Source organism: Trachemys scripta, chromosome 9 (genome assembly GCF_013100865.1).
Source record: "Trachemys scripta elegans isolate TJP31775 chromosome 9, CAS_Tse_1.0, whole genome shotgun sequence".
NCBI lineage: Eukaryota > Metazoa > Chordata > Testudines > Emydidae > Trachemys > Trachemys scripta.
Genome location: NC_048306.1, coordinates 67,152,560 through 67,168,653, shown reverse-complemented (window position 1 = coordinate 67,168,653; position 16,094 = coordinate 67,152,560). Strand labels below are relative to the sequence as shown.

General features: G+C 38.1%; 1 protein-coding gene across 6 annotated transcripts in view; it reads right to left on the bottom strand.

Annotated features, from left to right (window-relative positions):
- Positions 1–16,094, bottom strand: part of ACSL3 (acyl-CoA synthetase long chain family member 3) — a 116,333-nt gene that overhangs the window by 55,181 nt on the left and 45,058 nt on the right. For all 6 annotated transcript variants that reach the window (XR_004647042.1, XM_034780969.1, XM_034780971.1 and 3 more), the window contains one exon: positions 2,512–2,689. Coding sequence is in view for 5 of the 6 variants with exons in the window: in XM_034780969.1 (XP_034636860.1) it covers positions 2,512–2,689 (178 nt within the window). In the remaining variant the exon portion in view is untranslated. The remainder of the gene's footprint in view (positions 1–2,511; positions 2,690–16,094) is intronic.

Below are 16,094 nucleotides of genomic sequence, written 5' to 3'. Positions count from 1 at the left end.
AATCCAATGCAGTTACCTATCCACTGGACCATGTTGTTTCTCCTCCTGTACACTCAGGTTGAAAATTCTCTACCATTTCAAAAGAACTGGGCTTGGTTGAGGCCTTTTGACTCTCCACTAATAGCTGCTGCATCTCCAATAAACAATTGCTTTCTATTTCTACTGAGGTAACATGTTCCAATCGTCTGGATGCAAGATCTGACCCCATTTCAAGACCAAGATATTGGAAAGGTTATAGATGATATGGAGGGTTTTGTTTTCATAGACAACAAGTCTGTGAACTATATTTGCTATTTCAACTGTGGAGCTGTGAAAAAGTCACATGGATTCTTTCTTGCTTTTATCTTCCTGATAACACTGAGTAGAAGCATAAGAGGGATGACACAGAAAATTCTGACACAAGAATATAGAGAACTGAAGGGAGTGTTGTGTCTAGTGGCAAAATAAATCTATTTGGGGGGTTCCCCTGTTTCTGAAATACGAACTTAATTATAACATCTTTCAGAGACCATAGTCTCTGATGAGCATAGTACTTGTGGCTCAGGTGATCTGCTAGGATGCTTTCTTTGCCTGGCAGATGGAGAGATGTGTATGGCCCTGGACTGCCCTTTATTCCAATAAATTGAGTTTGGCCTCTTCCTGCTAAACGAACAGTTGGACTCAGGTGAGCCACCCCAAGGCTGGATGCATCTGTTACATGTGCAGCTCAGGTAGAAAGAGAAAATGGTGCTCCCTGACAAGAGCTGTCCAGAAAAGTCCATCATGGCAGGGAATCTACAATACCTTGCTGTGTGTTCAACAGAGCCTGGATTTCATCCTGCTGGGGTCAACAAAACATACATAACTACCAACACAGATTTCACAAGCTTGAGCTCTTACAACATCTGATCTCTTCTGGATGAGCTCTCCCGAATGAAAGATTCTGAGTCCAGGATTACACCTTCACTCAACAGGCTCACATTATAACAACTGTTGCAATGAAATAGGCAACAGAACAGTAAGAACTTTATGGAGGAATATTGTGAAAAGGCAAAAAGGAGACGTAGGTGCTCAGTTCATAATAGTGCCTTAGACAGTCTCCTCCTGCACAACAAATAAAACAGCGTACTTACAATTGCCCTTAAAAAATGCATGCATCCTAACAAATGTTACCACAATCCTTCAAATGAAGCTAACCACTATTAGCTGGATATCATAAGTGACTAACAGACATCCTTAAAGAATTAAGAAAACAAAAATTTAAATACAGTGCCATAAAGCCTACATTATCACTATATTAAACGTAAAATGTAAACAATGAGGCTGCAATGACTCATGACAGCTCCTGACATTGCCTTGACTCTGAAATGGCTAGTCTCTCGTGTAGAGTTTTGGTGCAAATACAGACTTTCTGCAAACGCTATAATATAGTGTGTACAGCTCTCCAAACAGAATCAACATTTTTACTATTTCTTCTTATTTAGTTTCTCCTTTGTTTTCACTTAGATAGATCTTTCAAATGCTGCTTTTACTAATTAGTCTGGAGTGTGTGAAAAATTCATCTCAAGAAATGGCTGGACCAATATGATCACTTGAGGCAAAGCAGCCATTTCTTCGGCGGATTGAAGAAAAGTGGTGGATGGAAATGAAAGAGGCCTGTGGGAATATAAATGCAGCAGGAGAAGAAAAGAGGAAGAAAGGGGAAAATTTAGACAGATAAATGAGGTTTAGAAGACCTACATGGCCAACCAAAATGGGTTCCTGAACAAACATTATTAGTCCTAACCAGAACAATGTAGCTAATGAAAGTGCAAGTGATTTAAATCTAGTTAACTTTACCTAAACCAGAAAACTTAATTTGACAGGTCAATCCCTGACAGTGAAGTGATGGATAACAGATAAGGTTGAAAGAAAATTGGGTAATCTCAGATACACTGATATATAGTTTTGGTCTGATATTATAAAATGAATATAAATCCTTATTCAAATCAAATTTATAACAATGAAAAAGTCATCTTGTAATTCAAAATGTAGCAAGTGTCCAATCTGAAATCTAAACCATATAAAGTGTAGGTATACATCTGACTCACTTAATTCAATTAATTCTTACAGGGTTTTTTATTTATTTATTTTATTATAAAGGAACTACAGCAACCTGCATTGATTCGACAGCAAAAAAAATTGAATCTCCTCATTGCTCATCTCTCACGGAGAAGCAGGGCACCAACTGGTCTGAGGAAGATATACTTACTTAACTTTTATATATTTATTGAGACTCGACTACAATTGTGGATCCAGACCTGATAGAACACACACAAGTTTCTCCATCTAGAGGTTTGTAACATAACACACCAGAACAGAATTGGACAGACTTAGTTTAGCATCATAGATATTTTTCATTTGAGATTAAAATATTTTATTTTACAGAATATATACAAATAATAAACCTCTAATACATGAAGTGACCTCAAAATCAATGTCATGAGACCAAAAGGTATTTAAAATATAGGGTCAATAAAGAAAAGGACTTACGTTGGTAACTGCACATAAAGCAGGCCTGTGCGACGATCATCCACTCTGCTCTAGTCTCACAGAAGATAGCAATGTTAGTCTTCGGTTGCTGCCCCAATACTGCTAAGCCATTTCCAAAATTAGTAGCTTTAACATAGACTTCATCATATGAGAGCCAAGTGTATTTTCCAAGGATGACCTAATAAAGTAATATAAATTTATATAAGTGTAATTTAGAAAAGGATCCTTATTATGCCTTAACCCATGTGAAAATATGAACGATGTAAGCCTAAAAATATAATTATCAAAGTCTGCCAAAGGAGAACATTCTTGCATTAAAACAAATTATAGCATTGTGAAAGTTCCATGTTTTGTCCCTCAAAGTCCAAGTTAAATGGCTTGGTACAAGGAAACTATGTGATTGTTGAGGGAATAGAAATTGGCTGTAGGGTGGATACGGCATACTGTGGACCACAACCCCATGTACAAGAAGCACAACATAGATGTAGTTCAAAATGCTAGGACATCCTCTCCTACTCTACTGTCCCTCCCAAAACATTTCCCCACTACCACCCCAGAGACCTGGCACACAGTTCAGTTCCACAATTCACAAGGACTGGGACATCTCCTAATAGATATCACAGTTTTTGTTTCTGCTCCCTCACTTGGAAAGTATGGTATGTCTACCGCATTTGGGGTCTTCTGAGGCCATGCTGAACACCACAGTAATTAACCCTTAAGTATTTAAGATTTTAAAAAGTTTATTCCATGTTAAAAGGATAAAAGCTTAGTAGTAAAAAAAAACCAAACATCTCTCAAATATTCTTTTTGCTTTACTGGTTTCCTACTAATTCACCCACCTGCCAACCCACCCTTCCCAGCACCTCTGCAGCCTATCTTGAAGGCTTCTGGGAAATCTAGGCTCCCCAATTCCATAGCAGCCATTTGGCTGAGAAGCCTGGGCTCCCCAGCCTTGGCCTAGGAAACCCGGGTTACTGCAGAGCCACAGAGCCTAGGAGCTCAAAAAGCTGACTGAAATGGACATGATGGTTGTCAGTTTCACGACTATCCAGCATTAAATAGCAGCTGTGAAACTGATCTAACTCTAGTTAACTTCATTTAGCTGCTGCTTTTTGACAAAGCTGTGAGCAATAGCAGAAGCAGGTACTGGGGTTACTCATAAAGAAAGAACTCCCTCAACAAAAAATGGGCAGCCAAGGAGTCAGGAACCTGTCACCCTGGCTCCCAAACTCCCAGCAGATCACCTGACTGGTTGCCACAAAGCCCAGGAGTCCAAGAGCCTATAGATCTTATTCCGGCTGGCTCTGTGTTTTTGAAACAAAATATTGAGCATTTAGCTGATCTGTAAAGAATTTCAAATTTTTGGATTTTCATTCTGTTTTGGGATGAAAAAATTTCAAAAAGACTCAGCATTCTTTGCAGACCTGGAAATCAGTTTCATTGCTAGCTCTAGGTATAAAGTCACCTGGAGCAATGAGCAGCAGGACCCACGTAGGATCACCACCACCAAACTCTTCTCTCATCCTATTATCCTAAGGGCTCCAAGCAAGGGCCTACTGCCATGTAATATTTATCACTATCTCCCTGTGTGATTTACACCATCCACTCAAACTTAACATTACCTGCCAATATAACTTGCAGAAATACATGCGAAGGTCAAAACAACAAATTACTAGATGACTGGAAAGGGATCCCTTAAATAAGCAATGGAATTTCAATTTTAACCCTTCAACACAGATGTTTGTTTACATGTTATATTTAAAAGTTTAAACTAATTTGGTGTACGACATCTGAACAAGGGGAGTCCTGCTTCAGCAGATCTTATGATACAGACTAAATCAGTGCTTTCCTTCACCAGAGGTTAGCAATGATACAGGTGTGTTTGGGGAGTTGGGACGAGCTTTTATTAACAAAGGAAATTTTACCTCTATTAGCTATCTCAGGAAGCAGTGAAGATGCAGCAGTGTACACCCCAGCACGGGTTGTACAAGCCTACCTGGAACACTGGGTAACAGCACATGCTGTTGTGGCTTCACAAATCCTACCTCAGCTAGTTAGATCAAAGCTAGCTTAGGTACATATACATGAACTGAAACTACACCACCTGATTGCAATGTAGATATATCCTTAATCTCCCTGCACATACACATATGTTGAGCTCATTTTCCTTATCCCAAACCCCACGGTCCCCTGCATCCTTGTTTGTTACTCTTTCCCTGACATGCCAATGTCCTGCCACCATCTATATGCTGCTTTCTCCTGCCTTCCCAAGCACACATTTTTTGAGGATGTGAACCAAAGCTTCATCTCCCCCCTCCAGCTTCCAAACAGTGTGGCAGAAGACAGCTGTGGGTGGGGGGGGAGGGTGACAGGAAGAGGTTCAAGGGGGCGCAAGGAGAATTAGAGACTCAGCAGCACAGAGACCGCTTGCTCCAGGATGGGAAGGGCGATCCCAGTGGTTCCTACCTGCTCCTTGACCCAATCGTGGGTGCTGTAGCAGCCCCTCCAAATCCCACTCTCATCTCCCCGTCTTTATGTAGGAACAGAGCCCACAAAATATTTCCATTGCTCTTTTGGTTCTGCCACCCCTGCCTCCAAGTACCCTACTTCCAAATCCATTTCCTTTCCAATCGCCTGACCTCATGTTCACACTCCTACCTAAACTGCCACACTCCAGCAGCTGGAGTTAGAAGGTCAATTTATATTATAAGGAGGTTGTTCTTTACACACTTGGAGACAACTCTTTATATCTTTTTAGCACCATGACCCTCCTATCCCCCCCCCCCCCCCCCCACACACACACACACCAGTTAACACTACTCAGATTATTAAGGCACTTTTTCCTTCTCAAGGGATACAAAAATATTTTATAGATATTTACCTATCAAAAGAGTATTTTGGAATTTTAAAAAATATTTTTAGAATTTCTCTTGCACTGCTTCAGTATTTTTATTAAATGGGGTAGGGTAAAATGATACTTTCTTCCTCATCATTCACTTTGATGGTTCAGAAAAAAAAATAAGACGCATTGAAAATCCATGTTTCAGAACCTTTGTAAGGTAATGCCTATAATGGATTTTTAAAATTATGATGGGTTAGTTTGCATTTTAATTTAGTCATTGTTAAGAAAAGGGTTTTTTGATTTTTAAAACAATTTACAATAACTTTGGTTCTTAATCCACCGAGAGTACAAGAACAACGAAGTGTGAATGTTTAGAGAGGTACTTTCCAGTGTACAGCACTTAGTGCCAAACTTAATAATCAGTTTACTAAATAAAGATCCCAATCCTTCAAACACTTACGTACATGCTTAACTTTACACACTTCAGCAGTTCCTATGGGGACTATTCATATATGTAAAGTTAAGAATGCACACAGGTTTTGTTAGGCTCTAAGAGGTCAAAAGTAGTAGAGGAATCTCTCTTTTATCAGACATTTATATCCAAACATTGTCAGAAATACTAGGCACTGAGGCAGTTCTTAAAGGTCTCCTGAAGAAGCAGTCAACCTTAAGAGTGAAAAACAAAAAATAAATACTGCCCTCTAGTGCATCTGATTTTTTCATTTATCTGAACAGCAAATTAATTGCTAAAATTATACTGACTATGAAAGATAATATACATGTTAACACTTTTAGTTAAACAGAAAAAATGTCATATACAAATAATATCTGGAAATGTTTTAAGACATTAGAGAATAATCATTTAGTGGTTCTTGCACAAATTCAGTGTTGTTGTAGCCAGGCTGGTCCCAGGATATTAGAGAGACAAGATGGGTGAAGTAATATCTTTTATTGGACCAACTTCTGTTGGTGAGAGAGACAAGCTTTCAAGCTACACAGAGCTATTATTCAGGTCTGGAAAAGGTACCAACAGAAGCTGGCCCAATAAAAGTTATTACCTCACCCACCTTGCCTCTCTACATATTTGTCCACACATTTAATATATTAGGAGTGGAATTTTTTTAAAAGTGCTCAGCCTTGGACCAACTCCACTCTCACTAAAGTCAACTGGGCTAAGTCAAGTCTGAGCACTTTTGAAAATATCACCCTACAAACGTTAGAATGTTATTTTTTTCCAACATGATTATTTTGTTTTAAAAAATAAAAATAAATAATAAAAAACCAAGTAAACAAAACCAACTCTTGCTTCCCCACATTCATTGCTATAAATCCAAATGCAGTTTTTTATATATACACTCTCAGATAGAAGCACCACACATATAGCCAAAACATAGGAATTGCCATACTGGATCAGGCCTATAGTCCATCTCATTCTCATCCAATGTCTTGTTTCTGACAGTGGTCAGTACCAGATGCTTCAGAGGAAAGGTGCAAGAAACCCCACAATAGGCACATGCAGGCTAATCTGCCCTCCATGTTAGGTCTTTTCCTAATAGTTAGAGATCAGTTTAAACCCTGAAGAATGAAGTTTAATCTCTATTCCTAAATTTATGTTAGCATTAACTATTACGACTTCAGAAATTTTTGTTATTCATATAAATCTCCAATCTTTAAGGTTTTGGCCTCAATAACATCATGTGACAGTGAGTTCTACAGTCCCACACTGTGTGAAAATTGTATTTCCTTTTACTAGTAGTTTTTAATTTCCCATTTTTTAATTTCAATGCATGTCCCCTGTTTGGTTATGAGATGGGGAGAACAGAAGCTTCTGAGCTACCTTTTCTATATTATTATCTTATGTACTTCTACCATGTCACCTCTCATTAGTCTTCCAATTCCAATCTTTTTACTCTCTTTTCACAGGAGAGTTTTTCCATTACCCTAATCAGTGTTGTCGCCTTTTTATGAACAGCCAAACAGTTTCTAATTCTGGAATATCCTTTTTAAGACGCGGTGACCAATAGCACATGCAATATTTTAGATAAAAGCAACCACCACTGATTATAATGGAATTAAAATATTTTCCGTATTATTCTCCATCTCATTCTTTATGCATCCTAATATCTAGTTTACTTTCATGAACACAGCTGCACAATATCATTATAGATGACAATTTCCTAACTCAAAAAGTTTTACAGCCAACACAGGGAAATTCTTTTTTAGACCTTGTCTTAACTGATAAAGAGGAACTGATCACAGAACTAAAAATTAATGGTCGGCTTAGGTTCACCGAATCATGACGATCACATTTACAATGTGCAAGCAGAATAATGTTCAGACCAGTAATACATATACTTGTTGCTTTAATAGCACCAATATCACCAAGCTGAAAACAAATTTGAGCAAAATCAGCTGAGAGGAAGAATTTAATCAGAAAAATGTGAATGATAATTGGGAACCATTTAACAATGCCTCAACAGATGCCCCAAAAGCCACAACTGAGAAAGAACAAAGTCCAGGTTAAAAAACAACCTGGTTTAGAGGGAATGAAAATAGCTATAAAAATAAATAATATATAACAAATGATAGTAACGAATATAAATCAGAAATGAGGAACTACAGAAAATAGTTTAGAGAAGCAAAGGGACATAAGGAGAAATCTAGGACCAGCAGAGTTAAGGACAATAAGGAGTTTTAAAAATATATTAAGAACAAAAAGAATCCTGACAATGGTATTGGTCTATTACTACATTGAAATGGCAGAATTATCAATAATAATGCATAAAAGGCAGAAGTATTCAATAATTATTTCTGTTCTGTGTTTGGGGGAAAAAACAGATGAGACAGTCTCACTATATGGTGATAACACTCTTTCCATTTGACTGGTATCTCAGGAGGATGTTAAACAGCAGCTACTTAGGTAAACATTTTTAAATCAGTATGTCCAGACAACTTGCATCCAAGAGTTTTAGAAGACCAGGATTTCGTTGGATCATTAATGATGATTTTCAATTAGTCTTGGAGCCCTGGATAAGTTCCAGAAGACTGGACAAAAGCTAATGTTGTGCCAATTTTTAAAAAAGGGAAAACAGGATGACCCATGTAATTATAGGCCTGTCAGCCTGACATCAATCCTAGGCAAGATAATAGTGTGGCTGATATGAGACTTGATTATTAAATAATTAAAAGAGGGTAGTGTAATTAATGCAAATCAATATGGGTTTATGGAAAATAGATCCTGTCAAACTATCTTTTTTTAAAATGAGATTACAAATCTGGTTAATAAATGTAACTGCATTGATATAATATAATAAGACTTCCGTAAGGCATTTTACTTGATACCACACATTTTAAATTGTTAAAATTAAAATAAAAAAACTAGAATGATATAAAATTAACATATATTAAATGGATTAAAAACTGGCTAACCAATGGGTCTCAAAAGGCAACTGTAAATGGAAATCATCACTGAGTGGGTGTGTATCCAGTGGGGTGCCACAGGGATCAGTTCTTGGTCCTATGCTATTTAACATCTTTAACAATTATCTGGGAGAAAACATAAAATCCATCACTGATAATGTTTGCAGAAGACACAAAAATTGGGGTAGTAGTAAATAATGAAGAGGACACATTACTGGTTCAGAGTAATCTAGATCGTTTGGTAAACTGGGAGCAACTAAACAACGCGAGTTTTAATACGGCTAACTAAATGCATACAATTAGGAACAAAGAATGCAGGCCAGACTTACAGGATGGGAGACTATCCTGGGAGGTAGCGACTCTAAAAAAGATTTTGGGGTTCTGATGGATAATTGGTTGAACATGAGCCCCCAGAGTGACGATGTGGCCAAAACAACTAATGCGATTCTGGGATGCACCAACAGGGGAATCTCGAGTAGGAGAAGAGAGGTTATTATCTCTGAATTTGGCACTGGTACAACTGCTGCCGGAATATTGTGTCCTTGAATTGTGGGCACCAGAACTGAAGGATGTTGATAAATTGGAGGGGTTCGCAGAAAAGCCACAAAAATCAACAGAAGTATTAGAAAACATGCTTTATAGACCAGACTCAAAGACCTCAATCTATTTAGCTTAACAAAGAGAAGGTTAAGGGGTAACTTGATTACAGTATAGAAGTATCTACATGGGGAAGAAATACTTAATAATGGGCTCTTTAATCTAGCAGAGAAAGGTATAATAAGATCCAATGGCTGGTATCTGAGGCTAGATAAATTCAGACTTGAAATAAGGAATAAATTTATAACTGTCAGAATAATTAACCATTGGAACAATTTACCAAGGGTCATAATGGATTCTCCATCACTGGCAATCTTTAAATCAAGATTGGATGTTTTTCTAAAAGCTAGGCTCTAGGAATTATTTTGGGGAAGTTTGATGGCCTGTGTTTTATACAGGTGGTCAGAATAAATGATCACAATGGTTCCTTCTGGCCTTGGAATCTATGAATGGTAACATGTAGATTGCTTTCATGACTGCAGCTGCACAATTGTCTAAGGTTTTAGTTGAACCCTCCAAAATAACACCCAGATTCCTTTCCTGGGTTGATACAGTTAATTAAGCACCTTGTAAGATGTATGTGTTGTTTCATTTTTTCCCCCTCCAATGTGTGCCTTACTTTGCATGTTGAACTTTATTTGCCATTGTGTTGCCCAGTCATCTAGCCTGGTTAGATTCCTCTGCAGTTCCTCAAAGCCCTCTCTGAACTTGTCTAATCTAAATAACTTTGTGTCATCTTTAAATACTGCTATCCCACTACTCATCCCGCTTCCCAAATCATTAGCATATTAAACTCTGGACCTAGTACAGAACTTTGAAGCACTCCACTAACCTATTGCCATGATGAAAACTGACCATTTACTTATACTCTTGGCTTTCTATCTCCTAGCCAATTTTTGATCCATGACAATACTTTGCCCTTTACTCATGACAACTTAGCTTCTTTAGTAACCTCTTGTGCAGGACTTTGTCAAAGGCCTTTTGGAAATCTAAATAAATTCTGTCAACCAGGCCTCCTTAATCTACTAAGAAATTGACATGTTCAGAGATACTAGAAAATATATAAATACAAAACAGCTGTTTTCAGTTGTTCATTAGTAATACTAAGCTATTGTATAGCCCTTTTCATCTGCAGAACTCAAATAATTTTAAAGATGGGGAAATTGAGGAACAAAGGTGAATTAAGAGATTTTCACAAACTTGAAAAATCACCTAACCACTATAAAAAGGACCACATGATATTTATACTAATATTAAAACACAAATGTATACATATAAAACCCATATGCTTATTTCCTCTTAACTTTAAATACACAAGGGCCAGATCCTCAGATGGTGTAAACAGTCAAAGTGTCATTATGTATCTGGCTCACAGTTTTGAGAAGGACTGAATTCTACTGAAAAACCACATGGACAGACAGTGGTACAATAAAGTTACGAAAAAACTCTGCCAAAACACTCGAGTGTGGCTTTTGAAAGCTAGAGCAAAACTGCAACTTCATGGCTATTCTCAAAAAGAGACTTTAAGACTTTTAATAAAAATGGCCCTGATCTTGCAAATGGCTCTACACAAGAAGAGTCCCTTCGTCTGTGCAGAGTTCCACTAAGGCTAACAGGTCTGCCTGTAAAAAGTCAGTTGCAGGGCTGGCACCTAGATGTATGGAGGCTGGAAGATGCAAGCAAGAACCGTGTTATGAACAATAAGTTATTTTACATTTCTCTGATTTTAAAAGGTTGGACACTGCTTTCAAATTGTTTATAAAAAAAATTCCTTCTGTCTTCACAAGCATTTGTTGCCAGTGTTAAAACAATTTCATCTGAAGCCAGTTCTTTCTTCAGAAAGCACGCGCGCGCACACACACACACACACACACCCCCCAACATATGAAAAAACTTGAATTACTTGTTAAAATAAAAACCTATGGAATTATACCTGTGAAACCCCATTCTAAAGGCTAGTATGGTTACACCTGTAACTGATGGCAAAATCTGGGCTGCAATGGCTTTATTGATTATGCATGAAAAGGAAAGAACTTAGTTTGACTTTCAGAATCCAGGTTGTTTGCAGGACTAGAAACTGGAAAAACACTGTTGTCTTGTAAGCTGGGAAAATTTTATATGGGAGCCAGTGACCCACAAACATGGAACACCTCTAGGATTTTTCTACAGTCTCTTTCTAGACTATGAGATCATTTCAAACCAAAGTCACCCCTAGAGAGTGCCTAGAGCACAAATTGCAGGTCTGCCAGCCAGGACCACTGACAGGTAGTATTTCCCATAACTGTATATACATAGTTACCTATTCTTTTGTGTGAAGTGAATTTTTCAAAAAGAGTGCTCAGAATTTGCCAAGCTCTATTCTCACTGAAGTCAAGGGGATTTTTACCATTAATTTTAATGGCAGCAGAGCCTGGCCAACACTGGGTGGTTTTGAAGATTCCTACCATTACATTTTTATTCCAAATCTTGCAATAAATTCTCTTCTGCATGTTTTCCTTTAATTTGGAGAGACTAAAACAGTAGGCAAATAATAGAGGATTTAGTCTATTACTATTGCTTTTGAAGCATATTACTCAATATTAGATCAACCAGATGGAGTGGTCTCACAAACTTAGAACATGATCCTGTATCTATGTCTAGTCCTGGAAGGTCCCTGAGATAATGGGCCTTAAAATCACAACATTTTTACGTCTACAAAAGCTATGTTAATCTTCTTAATATTTTTTATTTTCTGAAGATAGACTCCTGGTAACTAAGGGAGCCTGTGTCTGGAGGTGGATGGAAACAAATTTATCCCAATATAACTTTTTAAAATTCTCTGATACATTTGTAAGACATTTGTATTTCTGTGGCATAAATAGATTACACGGGTGTTGTGGGGTATAAAAGTTTGTCAGCACTTGTTTTAGATGATCTGCATAGTTTCCTTTACCACTGATGAGCAGTAAGGCTATTCGATATTGATAAAACCTTTATATTTTTACATGCTGTAGTGGGGTGGCTCCCCCACTCCAGCAGAAAAAGGGTTAAAGTCAGCCCTGGGAGAAGGTTGAGGCTGAGAGCTGCTAAAATGGGCTGATTGGGGAAGCAGCCACAGCTAGGCCCCGCCCCAATCAGGCCACAGCTGGCCTGTATAAAAAGGCTGTGAGCCAGTGGCCCAAGAGAAGTCTTTCTCCAGGCTGGGAGAGAGCAGGGCCTGGCTGCCTGCAGAAAGGGTACTGGACGTGCAGCAGGGCTGGGGAGGAGCAGAAAGAGGGTAGCTCCAGGCTGGCAACTCCCCAGGCTGCAAGGTCTGGACCAAGGCCCAAAGAGGTACTGGAAGGCAGCAGGTCTGAACCCCCTTGCCTATGATGAGTGGCTTTTACACTGCAGTCTGCCCCAGGGAGCAAGGGGCTTGGTGATGACTGGCAGTAGCCCAGACTGAGGCAAGGTGAGGATTAGAGGGTTGGGGGTTTCCCAGAGAGACTGGTGGGAGTATTGCCAGGGGGCAGCTCCAGGGTAAAGGGGCACTGGGGTCCAGGAGGGACATGGGGTCAGCTACAAGCAGGACACTGGCCTGCAGAGGGCACCCAGACTGGAAAAGAGCTAATTCCCTGAGATGACCAGCAGGAGGTGCCGCAGGGGTGAGTCCCACACGTTTACACATGCCATCACATATTCCCCCATGTCTTTCCTGCACTAATGGAACATTTAAGATCTATAGAAAATAAATTTAGGGGGTGAAATCCTTGCTCCATTAAAATCAACATGAGTTTTGTGATTAAATTCAATGAGGCCAGAATTTTATGCATGGTTTATAATCTCAAATATGTGGTCTAATTTACAGTTTAGAACTAACCTTCACATTTTGTTCTACTTCAAATTTGTCAATTTATTTTTTCAAACACAAAAACATACAAGATGAAGAAAACCAATCCTAAATGTCCTCCTCACAACCTATATTCACTGAATCTTTCCAATTAAATTAGGCTTCCAGCTAAATTTTCAACTATTTTCAAGATTAGCACATCCTGGCTTTTTGAAAAAATCCTTTGGGGGACAAGGGAAAAAGGTGTGTTTTTGTTTTGGTTTTTTAAAGGTATTTTCATCAGGAAAGAAAAACACTTGTTCCACTACAGAAGGGAACTGGAAAACTGAATACAGATCCAGTACTGTCAAATGCAGCAACAACAAAAGAGAAATAATATTTTTTCTAACTGCATTCATTTATAGTAGTCTTGGGTATTATTCTCAGCTACAGAATATACAAATCTTTCAAACAAATGTGATTTTCTGTTTAGTATCCCTTTAAACTCAGTATTAGTTTAATAATCAGTAACTGCATGTGCTATCAGTGACATCAGTCCACTTCACAATAAACAGCAAATTAACGTTAGACCTATTTTCAGAGATGCTGAGCACTTGCTGTTCCCAGTGACTTCAAGTGGAAGCATGGCTACTCAGTGCTTCTGAAAATCAGAAGCGTAACTTTTTACTTTTTAAAGAGGATTTAACTCCACTTACTGACATTCACATAAGTGAAATGCCTCTTCAAGGAGAGAGCATGGTCCAGTAGACAGGGGTCTTGACTGGCTTTTAGGAGACCTGGATTCTGTGCCTAGATCTGCCACTGACTTATTGAGTGACCCAAAGCAAGTCATTTCTCACCAGTTCATACTCCGCTTCCCAACTGGCAATAATAATTACTACCCTTTGTAAGTAATTTAAGATTTGAGTACATCATATAAATAAGTTACAAATTATTATGTAAATGTTCAAAAGCTTACTCTGAACAGTGACAAGCTGCCTTTACAAAAAGAACTAGATGATATACAATGATTTTAAATAGGAAAACTAGCAAAAAGACCACTGAGAGTTAGTATTCAACTAATGTAGTAATATGTTCTAGGGCAGGGGTTCTCAAACTGGGGATCAGGACCCCTCAGGGGTTTGCAAGCTGTCAGCCTCCACCCCAAACTCTGCTTTGCCTCCAGCATCTATAATGGTGTTACATATATTTAATAGTGGTTTTTCATCTATAAGAGGAGTTGCATTCAGAGGCTTGGTATGTGAAAGGGATCACCAGTACAAAAGTTTGAGAGCCACTGTTCTAGGGGATAGGCTTTATGACTCTAGATCAATTAGTTGAAAAATAAGACTTCTATAAAGACATATAGATTTGTTGTAATATATCTGGCCGATGCATGTTTGTCTTCAAACAATTTTCAGAATCTGTTCTTTACAGCAGAGTTGCAGAGTATTACAGTAGAAGCTATGGGAAGCTTTACTATTGACTTCAGAGACAACTAGGCCAAAGTCCCATTTCAAAAAAATGTATGAGCCAATTCCTGCTGTCCTTCCTGATGAAACTCATTGTCAAAACTCTCACTGATTTCAACAGGAGTCTTACTAGAAATATGTGCAAAGTACCTTGTAAACCTTTTACAGTCTGATTTGTTTGCTAAACATTTTATATCACATTTTAAAGAACAGACAGCATTTCTTAACATAAAATGAAAATGTTTTTAGAATTTCTTAGCAATCTTATGCAGCAGTGCCACCCCATGGAACAAAACAGCACAGCATCAAGTATGGCAATTTATCATAAAGAACTGTTGTCTCAAGTTTAGTTAAAATTTTCTGATTGAAGATTTAGAGAGAATGACCTACTTATTGGTCTATTTCTACACATTTTTCAGCTTTCTGCTACTTCCAAGACACTTACTTGCATAATAGAATAGTCTAAAACTTCCTAATGCTTAAACATTATGGCATTAATTATGCTTAGAAAACAAACCCAGAAAGACTACTTGTGGCCAAAATGTTAATTTGTATTCAGAAGCAGGCCCAGTTTGTATAAAACATTAACTTGCTCTTGTGCTTACTTTACAGCCCAACCAAGTTGGGTACTGTGCATCAAGACAGATTATATGTACACACACCTTATGAAAGCAAATGTTTCTGTACAGTATTTCCCTTTTACCAGGACATTATCTCCAGAGCTGGGGGAACCTTTTCCCCCATCAGTTAGAGCTCCTCTGTAAGACTATTTAAAACAGAACTAATATATGCTAACAATAGTTTATATCAGGGGTCGGCAACCTTTCAGAAGTGTGTGCCGAGTCTTCATTTATTCACTCTAATGTAAGGATTCGCGTGCCAGTAATACATTTTAATGTTTTTAGAAGGTCTCTTTCTATAAGTCTATAATATATAACTAAACTATTGTTGTATATAAAGTAAACAAGGTTTTTAAAATGTTTAAGAAGCTTCATTTAAAATTAAATTAAAATGCAGAATCCCCCGGACTGGTGGCCAGGACCTGGGCAGTGTGAGTGCCACTGAAAATCGCTCGCATGCCACCTTTGGCATGCGTGCCATAGGTTGCCTACTCCTGGATTATATATACACATATATATACACACACACACTACTATAGGGTATTTTAACCACGTTTTATGTTTTTATAAATAAAACACCACATGTGCATGGTTTAAAAAAATCCCTGTTAACATTCAAAGTAAAGCAGGTTCCCCACCAAAAGAGATTAGTCACCAAAATTAATTTTTTTTACTGGGACAATGGCAGCCCTTTCTACCCTTCCTGGAAGTCCTAGAGAGCACAATACTGCTGTCTACTGGTTCCTGATCAGCACACACTTGATTGAGAATACCACATCTGCCATGAACTGCATTGAAGCATGCAGATTTCATGTACATGTATGCAAGTCCTGATAATACCATCT